The 12,139-nt window shown below is 41.9% G+C and overlaps 1 protein-coding gene across 5 annotated transcripts in view; it reads right to left on the minus strand.

Moving 5' to 3' along the window:
• RYR3 (ryanodine receptor 3) overlaps window positions 1-12,139 on the minus strand; it is a 631,292-nt gene that overhangs the window by 4,856 nt on the left and 614,297 nt on the right. For all 5 annotated transcript variants that reach the window (XM_056134221.1, XM_056134222.1, XM_056134220.1 and 2 more), the window contains 7 exons: window positions 11,781-11,911; window positions 7,118-7,160; window positions 5,400-5,527; window positions 4,913-4,973; window positions 4,472-4,618; window positions 2,142-2,276; window positions 631-787 (listed from right to left, as the gene is read on the minus strand). In XM_056134221.1, coding sequence (XP_055990196.1) covers window positions 631-787; window positions 2,142-2,276; window positions 4,472-4,618; window positions 4,913-4,973; window positions 5,400-5,527; window positions 7,118-7,160; window positions 11,781-11,911 — 802 coding nt within the window. The remainder of the gene's footprint in view (window positions 1-630; window positions 788-2,141; window positions 2,277-4,471; window positions 4,619-4,912; window positions 4,974-5,399; window positions 5,528-7,117; window positions 7,161-11,780; window positions 11,912-12,139) is intronic.

Here is a 12,139-nt window from a genome sequence, read left to right on the forward strand (position 1 = left end):
TGTTACTGGGCCTGCTCGAGCAAATCGATGAACAACGGAAGTATAGTGACAGTGACAGAATATCTTCTCACTCCCTTGTGACTTACCCTTTCCCCAATTCCCTCCTTGTTCTACCATGTTGCCTGACCACAGTGTTTTCAGTTTCATTGGTTATTCTTTTTCTACTGGCCCCTTAGAGATGTCCCCCTTTTTTTATGTCTCTTTCTGGAACATCTCCAGATTCACCTCTTTAGCTGCACTCTACCACTTATGGATCTGATTTCTATTATCACAGTTAACTTCTGGTAGTGTCCACAACATCTTATAGTGAGTAATTTCACTCAGCATGATGCAATGTAAATCACACTCATCTGTACAAAGAGGAAATATCCTTTGGTACTCCTAACTAACCTCTGGAGGTATTTGGAAAGCAGAATAAGGACATTATCAGTTCAGAGAGGGGAAGTGTGTTGGGTCTTCTGGGAGGGTTCTTATGCTCATGTCACACTGCCTGGCTTTGCTTTTTGATAAAGCCAAATCCACAGCTTTCAACAAAAAACACTCCTTGTTAAACAACTCATTGATGCATTAAGATAAAGATAACTAGACCAATGAAGCCCTTTTAATAGATAACATGACTGGCAACCATACCTTGGATGATGGCCAACAAGATGACAATAACGAAAAAGAAGAAGGTGATGTCAAAGACAATGCGGTACATTTCATAAGGATCGCCAGCAGGATCTTCAATTTCATCACCAATGCCGCCTCCAGCTCTCACGCCCACATACATGTGGAATAGGTAACACTAGGAAAGGAGAGGACAGTATTGTCACGGGGTGAGCTCAGGCCCAGGATTAGATCAGAGGACGAGCATTAGGTGCTCTTCAGTGATTGGGGTACCCACATTACTGACTCTCTACCACCCACTGGCCTGGTCTGGGATGTCTACAAAAAGGAAAGATTATTAAGCTTTTAAAAGGTTTTTTTGGATTTTGGTTTCCATTTTCTGACAGTAATAGAATAATTTGAACCACACTAGTTTTCTATAAAATCCATGAGGCAATATTTTCTTTTCTCTGATTTTTGGCAGGGGAGGTGGTAACATATGTGGTGCAAAAGATTCAAACTGGGGCCAGCCACATGCAAGGCAAGCACCTCAGCTCCTGTTTTATCTTTTCCACTAAATTCTTTTCTGGTTTTGGAAAACAGTATGAAAGTATGCTTTCATTAGCAAATGAAAACAAATGAGGTGGAAAAGAAATGAAGCACTGGAGGAAGGAAATCAAGAAAACTGGCATTCTCTACATAAAAGTCTCTGAGATTAGATTTGGTGTTGGTTTTGTCAGTTTTGATTTACGAAGCATAGTGCTAGAGATGTAGGAGTGTTTTAAAAGGGGATGAAAATTGAACCGGGGTTGACAATATGTAAGGCAAACACTTTACCTCCTGTATCTCTCTAGCTCCTAAAGTAGATGTCTTGATACATACAAGAGAATTCATTCATGGTTAGTGTGAAAGACCGTTAAGTCCTGAGGTGCAGGACAGATGCCAGGCTGCCGCTTTGGAGGGAAAGACCCCATGAACTCCTGCAGTGCCTGAGGGAAGAGTCACTCTCCCACTGAGGTATGTGGGATGGGTGCCTTCTGTCTCCTGAGGGGATAGGAAACCTTAGGCTGGGGCAGTGTGATAAAATGGGGCTCGTCACACCAAGTTTGTGGGGGGTGTCAGCGCACACAGTTGCAGGCTGGTGAGTACCCCTGAAACTTGGTCTGTTTCTTAGGCCTCTCAAGATGCTGTGTGGCCTCACCCCAAGCTCAGTCCCTCTTTTCCTCTGAGCCATCCCTGCTGCTGTTCTGAAAGAACCTGCTGTTTGTGGAAATAGAGAAAGCAGCCACTCATGGCTCTTTGCTGCCCGGTTCTCAGAGAACTCAAGTACATCTACTCCTGTTTAGATTCAGGCCATTCACTCCCACCCCTACTCCTCATAAACAAATGGAGCTGAAGCAGCCATGCCAAGCCGTGGGATTTTCTCCCTTTCTCCCAGGCGTAGGCACGTGGCCCTGAAAGCTCCCACATCCTATCTCTTCTGCATAGGCCACATCCCCCAGCAAATTGCTCCCTGCCAGGCAGGGAACAGGCAGCCTACAGGGAAATCTCACCGTCATCATGTCATCACACTTCATATCTGGCTCGTCGTCATCTTCACTTTTGTTATAGAACTTGCGGAAGAAGTTGAAGGCGACCACCGTGTAGAGATAAACCACCACAGCCAGGAGACCGACCGTCAGCACCAACTAGGAGGGGGCAGGGAGAGATGGAAGGAGGGGGTTCCTCCCTGCCCTGAAAGTTTTGAGGGAGACCCCAGGAAAACAGGTAGAGTGAAGCCAAGCATAGAAAGACAAGTTACATTGCAGAGAGAGGGAAAGAAGATTCTATGGAGAGAAGCAGGCTCTATGGGGACAGGGGATGGGGGAAGGAGTAATAATGGGGGTTGGTTTCTTGCTCTTTCCCATTCATGTTGAACCCTTAAAACCCAGTACTTTGTAACTAAATTTGGAGATGGGACTTGTAGTTAGAATGAACCTATTAAAGTGTGCCCTTAGCGGGAGGGGCTGGGTAAGAAAGGCCAGCTACGAGTCAGGGAGAGTCCTCAGAGGCAACCAAGCTTCTCCATCCCTTCAGACTGGTCTTTCAGTCTCCAGTGCTATAAGAAAATGACTTTCTGGGCTTTAAATCACCCAATCTGTGATACTGTGTTACAGCAGTCCAAAATCCCGGGGTTTGCATTCCGAGGACTTGCATAAAGGTGGTAGAAGATTGTTATTACTTTTTTTTTTTTTTTTTTTTGGTAACAGCAGTGACCCAGGAACTTTTAATGCAATTCTAAAGAAACTAATGGTTCTTTGGACTTCAGTACACTGTTTCATTAATCACTACCAACTGGTTCATTTCACACTTTCAAAGTAATAAAATTGAAGATGGCTGAGCAAAGTGCCATTTTTCATCATCAAGAAATCTGTCCAAAGTTTCTGGCAACTCGGCAGTCACACCCACAAGCCACCTCTGGCTGGTGCCAGATAATCTCATCAACAGCCACGATCCAGAGACTCATTGTCCTCTCTTGGAAGAGAGCATAAAATGACATTGCCATAGCCATGCCACTAGACTCATGCCAGGCTGTTTCATTTGGGGCACCCTGAATGGGGGTGGGTGAGGCCCCTCCCAGCCCCAAGGGACCCTGCCCTGGCAGCCGAAATTCTGGACTGTGTGGCCACTTTGCAGTATCTCATACTTCACACCACTAATATTCCAAGAATAGCGTACCACATTAGATGGGATTTAACACTATATTAGTAATCTCTTAATCTCTTACAGAGTTCTCTTAATGGCCCCTGGGTGAAATACAACAATCTTCACACACTCTCCCCTAAGGAAAGTTTTTTGGAGCATTTCCAGCAGTTTATTCATTACAAACAATACAAAATAATTTATTTCAGCTGTGCTTCAGGGCAGGGGTTGGGGTTCAGCATAGAAACATCCAAAATATAGTTGTGGAAAGGTGTAATGGTGGTGGGATTAGTGTTCAAATATAATTTAAAAATAAAATCTGTCCAGGTTCTTTGCAGAGGTCATAGGGCATGCCATACCTCCTGGCTTAGGAGGTAGGTCATGGGGCTTGGCTGAGCTGAAGCTGTGAAGGGAAACAAGATACAATGTGCCACCAAGTTGTTATACATCAGGCACTGTGGTTTAGAAAAAGAAGGGGGGGGGGAACGGGACATACACTTGAATGCCAGTTCTGCCACATAGAGTTATGTGGTCTTTGACAAAACACACAGCCTCTCTGAGCTTCAGTTCTCACAAGCGAGCAAAAGTTCTACCTCACAAGTAAACTTGGCACATTTTATTTTTTACATTCTTGCCAGAGTCCATTTAGCTAGTTCACATAAGAAGTCACTTTTAACATACTAATTTAGCCTAATAACCTTACACAAAACTAACAATTACAGTTTAATTATCTAAGTAAAGGGAAGGGAGTACTTTTGAAAGACTATGTTATAGACCAAACATTCTCTGATCACACTTTGGGAAACAGCCTTCTAGGCTGAAACTTCCCAAGATGCACATTCAGGTATATGATGCCATTTCTCTATGCAAACATCAAAAGTTCTTACATCCCAAAACTATAGTTCTTTCTGTGTGGCAGAAAATTTTGCTCTCCAGCTGTTCTCCATTCTTCTTACCACAAATTAAAGAAGAAAATGATATATTAAAGGTGACATGTTCATCACCTCCATTCCCCCCCTTTTCACTGGTAAGGGTTTTGGACTTAAGGTCTTCTCCACTTAAGTGATAGTTGCAGTTTTGCAAAAGTAATGCCTATAAGTTGAAGGGCTTGTCCCAGAAAAAATGTAATATTCATCATGACACATATGCCCATCACATGTTTGTATACCTAGTTTTTCCTTTATCAGTATAAACCCCATACCTGTTTGCCATTATGAGTTACAGATGACAGAATAGTCCTCAGAGTCTTGAAGCCCATTGCAATATCCAGTAGGTGAGCAGCAAAGAAGAAGTTGTTGTAGTGGCCCAGGATTGACATGGTAGTGTACCAGGCAAGGTAGAGAAAGGACTGTAGAAATGGAAGAATTTTAGCAGCTTTCCAGGTACGTATGCCTTGGGTTGTACTCATCAAGACTTTTCCTTTTCTTGGGGCACAGCGTTAAGTACTTGGGTATAGTGAACTGCATGTGCCTTGTACTAGTGCACAAGAAAGGTGTTCCTAGCCCTTTCTCAGATGCTGTCTGAGCTGTCCCCAAATCTTTCTGGATATCATGCATAGCATGTATCCCTATAGCATCTAGTGACAGCTTTGCACCCACAGCACAGAGCCTTGCAATCTTTCCCTTCCAGGAGCCATACTTACATTATCGGTAAAAACAACTCCCAGCTTCCAGATATGGTACTTCATGTCGATGGAACTCAGCCTAAAGGGCAACAAATGATTTTAAAGTTTATAAACATCTGCATGAAGTGTTTAATAAGGAGGAAAAATTAAACCTTTTCTCCCAGGTTTAATAATCTAAATATGGTTCTGAGCTCTCAAGTTGTATATGCTCCCCAGGAGAAGTGAGACTGGTTGATCACAGGTTCTGAAATTTTAATTATTCTCTCTCAGGCATTGTCCTCCCAGTGTGTTATAAGCTAGGAAAAACTCATAAGCCTTTGAGAATAAAGATATCCCTGCAGTTTCTCCCCAGAATGTGCCAAACACATTCTGGGAAAAATGACATAAAATGACATTGCCATAGCCATGCCGCTAGACTCGTGCCAGGCTGTTTCATCTGGGGCCTGGGAAAGCCAAGGATCTACTTTAGTCAAGACTTTGGGTTTTGGACTTCGAAGCTCTGTACCATGACACAAGAGAGGCTGCTTCAGCTTTAGTCTCTTCTACTGGGCTAAAGTCCAGGGCATTTTTATCCAAACCCAGGAGCTCAGCAATGCGTTCTGCTCCATAGAGGTCTCCATACTTGTTGATCACCTAAAGCAAAGAGCAAAGAGAAGATAGAAGGGTGAATAAAGATACAATTCAAGACGCAACAGGGAGAGAAAATAAGGAGAGAAAAACAACCTCGAAAGGCAATAGGATAAGTAAGCACAAGTGAAAACTACTTTTCAAGCTGGTATTATTTTAGAGGGGAAGATGTGTAATCTAACAACTGTGAATCCCAGGGCTCTCTCTTGCCACCTACATTCGATGGTCTCCAGACAATTTCCCACCTGAGACGGCTGATGCCATGGGTGGACGAAGGAAGAAATGAGGGCCAAGCTGGTTGGTGATCAGTTGCCTTTTATTCCATTCTCCCCACATGCCTGTTCCAATCTCACTAAGCCCCTCATTCCCGTCTTCTCCTGTCTCCCTCACTTGTCTTTCCATTCTGCAACTCACTGCCTTGATCTCTCTCTAATTTCTCCCAACTCCCCTGCATTGGGGGTAGCAACCAGACCCAGTAGAACAATCAACATATGGAAGCCCTCCACTCAAAGGTGAAATACCATCTAGGGTGTGTTTCTGCTTTCCTTAGACAATCATTTAATTAACATCTTAATTAACATCTTAATTCTACTTCTTAATATTACTTATTTTGTATGGGCACAGTAAGAGATACATTAAGCTTGTAGGGTGGCTCTCCTGGGGACATCTGACTGTAGATCTCAGACTCTAGATCTCAGGCCAGATTAATCTTTCCTAACCCTAGCAGGGTCCTAATCTAGTTGTTACTTTTTGGATCATGACAGAATTTGCCCATGACCATGCTCTTAACTTGTAGTTAAGTATTTTGGCACTTTGGCCTGGCCCATTTCGATGCCAGGGTAGCTCATAGCTTGCCCTGGATCCATCCAGTTCCTCATAGAAACTCTGCTTTTGGGGTGCTAAAGAGTAAGGGAAATTGAAGCTTAAGTTGAGAGAACAGATGCCCCAGAGTGAATATTATTCAGAATCAATTAACTCCCAAGTTACAAAAGCATAGCATTAACTGTCTTCCTGTGTCTATACAAAAAGGATTTTGCTCTGAATTAACTATGCAAACGACATAAGGCGAAGAGAAAAGCAATATTTACAAGTTAACAGAGTCTGATTAGGAGATAACGGTGATTGACTGGCTGAGGAAGCAGAGCACAAAGAAAGAGGTTACAGATAAACACAGGAATGGGAGCACTGTGATGGGAGTAACCCAATAAACCTAAACTCCCTGTGGCAGAAAGGACAAACCAATGTTATCCTACAGGGAGAGAAAAAAAACCCTACTGTGCAGCAAATGATATTAAGTTCTCAAAGGAAGATGAGTTGTAGCAATGAGACCAAATGTAACCCCCTTCTGTGTCTTACTCTCCTTGAAGCCACAGTAAAAGCAATAAAATATTTATTCAGGTTTGTAAATCGCTTTTAAAAAATCAACTGCATCTCTGGTTGGAGAGTACAGGACTAAGGCTCTTGACTTGCATGAAGCCAATCCCATTTGGACCCCCAGTACAGCATAAGTCCCCCACAAACATCACTGGATGTGGCAATAAAATAAAATGACAATATTTTAGTGACCCTAGAATTCGTTCCCATGGGAAAACATACCTTTCTCTTTACAAACTTGTCCCAGTAGTTATTAGGAAAAGACCTAACAAAGAAAGGGAGAAAAGAGAGTTTAACATCAAGGCAACCACATCAAGAAATGAGTGTCTGGGTTTTATGATCTCTCTGGCTTTCGTCTTGCTCACTGAAGATTTCAAGACGTGATTGAAGTTCAGAGTTATCCCAGGTATGATTTATGATTTCATGACCTTGCTTTGGCTTCTGAAACACCTGGGACGGCTCCGTAGTATGTGTTCTATGTTAAAATTAGGCTCAGAGCCAGGAATTGTGATGGCAGACTCATTCGAAGCAGATTGATTTCATGAGCCTTTCCTGGGTCTCTAGGGTAACTAGGAATCAAACCTGTAAGAAGCACATGCATTCAACCAGAACAGTGAGGTAAAACTTATTTGTCAATAATAGGGGGCTGGGGAATACAATAGTACAGATTAAATATAGTTTATGAAATTTTCACTCTATGAATCACCTTTAATTCACATATATATACATATTTTTAAAAATCTAGAGTATTCGTCTACTGTATATTCTGTTGTTATTTAACTTTTGTGGGACCTGTTTTCTTCAGGGAAATAGGTTCCCCTATGGAGGAGGGTTCCTGTGCCATTCCCTAAACTCCCAGCTGAAACTTTTACTCAGTAGCTTGAACCAACTCAGCTGTAAGTAGTTTCTTATTAAAATCAAGAAAGAATTGTTGGTCATTTTAACAATATGTAACAAAAACCATATCAGATATTTTGCTATTCTCCAGAATAACTGAGCCTCTGTGTGTGTGTGTGTGTGTGTGTGTGTGTGTGTGTGTGTGTGTGTGTGTGTAGGGGGTGGTGAGGGGTGTTCCTGTGAGGTGAGATTGTAATCTTTGGCATATTAATTCTTCCTGTTTTCTATTACCTGAGTCATTCTGGTTGGTTCTGAAACACAATCATCCCTTCTATAGAGTCCATGTAAGTTTGATGATGGGGATGTGGGGGCTTTCTATTCATAGACTTTCATAGACTGTTCAGAAGAATAATGGCACATCTCTCTCAATATGGTGTTAATCTCAGAAAAATGTGTTCTTGACAGTTAAAGCAGTTTGTCTTAAACATCTAAATGCCACGCACAAGCTAAAACAAATGCTAGGTTTATAGAGTACTCTGTTAATAAGCCGTCTCTGAGTATTGCAAAGAATTAATTTCACTTTCTCTTTTGTATGTTTTTCTGCTAGTTGGGTTTTTTTCCCTTCACTATTGCATTTAGAATCTAATAAATAACAAAAACACATAAAAAATCAAGCCAGGTTTTCTCTATCCACAATCATACACCTCTTTTCTCCTTAAGAAATCCATAAAGGATTCTTTATGTCAATGGTCAGTAACATACAACTCAGTCTTGGTAACACTTTGCAGTAAATAGAAAATTCCACAAATGAGGCTGAAAAGCCACTAACTGAAGGCTCTGGGCATAATTCTTTCCCAGGTGAGCTTCCCTGGGTCTCCTGTGTAGGCATATTAACTCTATAGAAAGCATTTAGTTTTGGGCTGGAGTGATAGCGTAGCTGGTAGGGCGTTTGCCTTACATGCGGCCCACCTGGTTCAATTCCTCCCTCCCTCTCGGAGAGCCTGGCAAGCTACCGAGAATATTCCGCCCGCACAGCAGAGCCTGGCAAGCTCCCCATGGCATATTCGATATGCCAAAAAACAGTAACAAGTCCCACAATGGAGACGTTACTGGTACCCGCTTGAGCAAATCTATGTACAATGGGAGGACAGTGCTACAATGCTACAGTTTTTGTTTTTGATAGTGTTTCTTATAGTGTAGGACAGACACTAGATCTTGAGAAGTATGTAAATTGATAAACTGCAGATACATGAATGATTAAGGAAAATAATAGAAGTGCTGCAATACTTTAGCAATCAGGGGAGATGAACTGCTCTTTCACACCTACAGGACTGATAAAATTATCTGGCAGTAATAGGTGCTGACAGGCAGGCAGAGAGGTGAACTCTGATGCAGTGCTGGTTGGAATGTAAATTGGGACAGTCACATCTTTGCATTTTTATTTCTACTATTTAACCTTTGAATCTCTAGAGAAAACTTCTTTGCTTGTATACCAGGTGTTAAAAATACTCTATTACAAATATTGCAGCATTTGGAATATCCAGAAATGGTTGAAATGACCAATGTTGGGACAATGGATAAATATACTTGACTAATAGAAAAACGCCACAATTCTGAAAATGACTAAATGATGGCTACCCACGTCAGTGAAGAAGAGTTCCCAAAAGGAGTGCTGAGCAAACGATTCAAATGGGAGCACAATATGTATTATTCCACTTACATAATGCTCAAAACCAGCTAAAACAAAACAGCCTCTTTAAGCACACTTACCTAAGAGGTAAAACTATTCAAAGGGTATCACTAAAGTTTGGAGAACATCTAGCTGGTGGCTGGGAAGGATAGGTCAGGGAAAATAATTCCAAGGACTTAGAGGCTTTCACTAGTGACTACTTTTTAATCTCTGTGGTGCTGTTTTTATATTTTAAAAGTACATATACAGATTATATTTTTCACATATATTTAACAAAATAAAATAAAAAGTTCTCCATTTATGATATGTACTTTAAAAAGATTATAAAATACTACATGTGATATAGTGGCATTATTGTGAAAAAATTGAAAAACAGCTATTTATGCATTTCTTAATTTTGGAAATTTAAAAACTCCATTTAAATTATTTTTAGCAAATGACATTGTGACATTTTAGTGTATGTAGTGTATTTATCTTAGAGTGATTTTCTAGAAACAGAATTGCCTTTTTTTATTGGGACTTTTTTTTTTTTTTTGTCTGTTTTGAGGCCATATGGGGTGGTGCTCAGGGATCACTCTTGGCAGGCTTGGGGGATCATATGGAGTGCTGGGGATTGACCTTAGGTCAACTGCGTGCAAGGCAAGCGCCCTATTCACAGTACTATTGCCCTAGCCCCTAAACTAGGATTTTAAAAAGATGCTGGAGTGATAGCACAGTGGTAGGGCATTTGCCTTGCAAGCCACCAGCCCAGCCGAGCCGGGTTCGATTCCTCTGCCCCACAAGGCAAAGCCTGGAAAGCTATCCATGACGTATTCGATATGTTAAACACAGTAACAGTAAGTCTCACAATGGAGATGTTACTGGGCCTGCTCGAGCAAATTGATAAACAATGGGAGGACAGTGCTACAGTGACAGTGCATCACTCATAACCATAGTGACAAGCATTACTGGTAGCTACAGAAAATGTACCCCAACATAAGTTGTACCCAACATATCTATAATTTAATGGTAAAAGATAAAAATTTTGAATGATTTTTCTTTTTCTGGGAGACTCCTAGCCATTCCTGGTGATACACAGCCTGGCTTAACATGCTGTTATCAATACTGGACTCTAATATGCTCAGCACTTCCTGATAATACCTTTTCTCCCTCAGATACAGACCACTTGACTAAAAAGGCAAGAGAAAGGGCTAAGGTGATATGTAAGAGTACAGAGAGCATGCCCAGCATATGTGGGACCCTGAGTTTGATCTCTGGCACCACAAGACCCCATGAGCACTGCAAGATATGGTTCCTATTTAAAACAAAGAAGCTGCAAAGGCAGGAGAGAAAATGAGCCCCAGAAGCCCAAGGAAAGTTGTACCCACGGTCTCTAAAGGGTGGATAAGAAGGTGGTGGCCTCAGCTTGCTCCTTAAGCCCATCAACACTTACTGTTCTCATTCTCCCTTGAACACTTGTCTCTTGCTTGTCTGTTATTTTGCTTGCCTTTTTCACTCTGGAGAAGACTGTATTCTCTCTATCTTTCTCTAAAACACACTTATCCCTTTCTCTCTCCTCAGATCTTTCTAAATAAGTTTCAATAAAAACTTTCTTGTTTCACATAACATGAGGCTGACACCTAAGGAGAGTAGATACACGGGACAGATAGATTGCTCCATAGCTGGAAGCCTGCCTCATGAGCAAAGGGGAGAAGGCAGCTGGAATAGAGATGGGATCACTAAGAAAAAGATGGCTGGAGGAATTGGTCGGGATGGGAGATGTGTGCAGGAAGTAGATAAAGGACCAAACATGATAATCTCTCAGGGTCTGTATTGCAAACCAGAAAGCCCAAAAGCAGAGAGGGATTATGGGGAATCATGTCTGCCATGGAGGCAGAGGGAGGGTGGGAAAGGGGGGTTATATTGGGGATATTTGTGGTGGGGGATGTGCACTGGTGGAGGGATGGGTGTTTGATCATTGTGTGATTGTAATCCAAACATGGGCTGGAGCAATAGCACAGTGGTAGGATGTTTGCCTTGCACGCAGCCAGTCCGGCCAAGCCGGGTTCGATTTCTTCGCCCCTCTCGGAGAGCCCAAGAAGCTACTGAAAGCCTGGCAAGCTTCGCATGATGTATTCAATATGCCAAACACAGTAACAACAAGTCTCATGATGGAGATGTTACTGGGCCTGCTCAAAAAAATCGATGAACAACGGGAGGACTGTGACTATGAACCCAAACATGAAAGCTTATAACTATCTCACGGTGATTCAATAAAGTTAAAAAATACTTTCTTGTTTCACATATACACACAAAAGAAGGTGGTGGTCTCTCTATTGGAGCAATTTTTCTTGCGGGGGAAATGGAGGAGACTCTTACGGTGTGTTGATTACTAAGCGGTCCCATTGTCCCTTGATGTCATCTTCAGATGGCTGTTCGGTGATATATAGGCCATCAAACTCCAGCTTCCTGGCAATTTCTTTTTCTCTTTTAAACACCACTAGAGGAACCTAGGAATGGAAAGACACAGATGAATCAGAGAAGGTTTTCATCCACTCACAGCACTTCACACAAATTAGCCTCCCATATTAAGGGCATCAGACTTTTTGTAGTGGGGTTCTTAGGGTGCCTCATTGTAAGTTCAAGGCCAAGTATAACTCATCTAACTCCCATGGCTAACATATACTTTCCTGTCCAAAAAACTGATCTGATTCAGACCATTACTTAAAGTTTGGATG

The sequence above is a fragment of the Sorex fumeus genome, unplaced genomic scaffold, assembly GCF_029834395.1.
Source record: "Sorex fumeus unplaced genomic scaffold, SorFum_2.1 ptg000098l, whole genome shotgun sequence".
In the NCBI taxonomy this organism is placed as follows: domain Eukaryota; kingdom Metazoa; phylum Chordata; class Mammalia; order Eulipotyphla; family Soricidae; genus Sorex; species Sorex fumeus.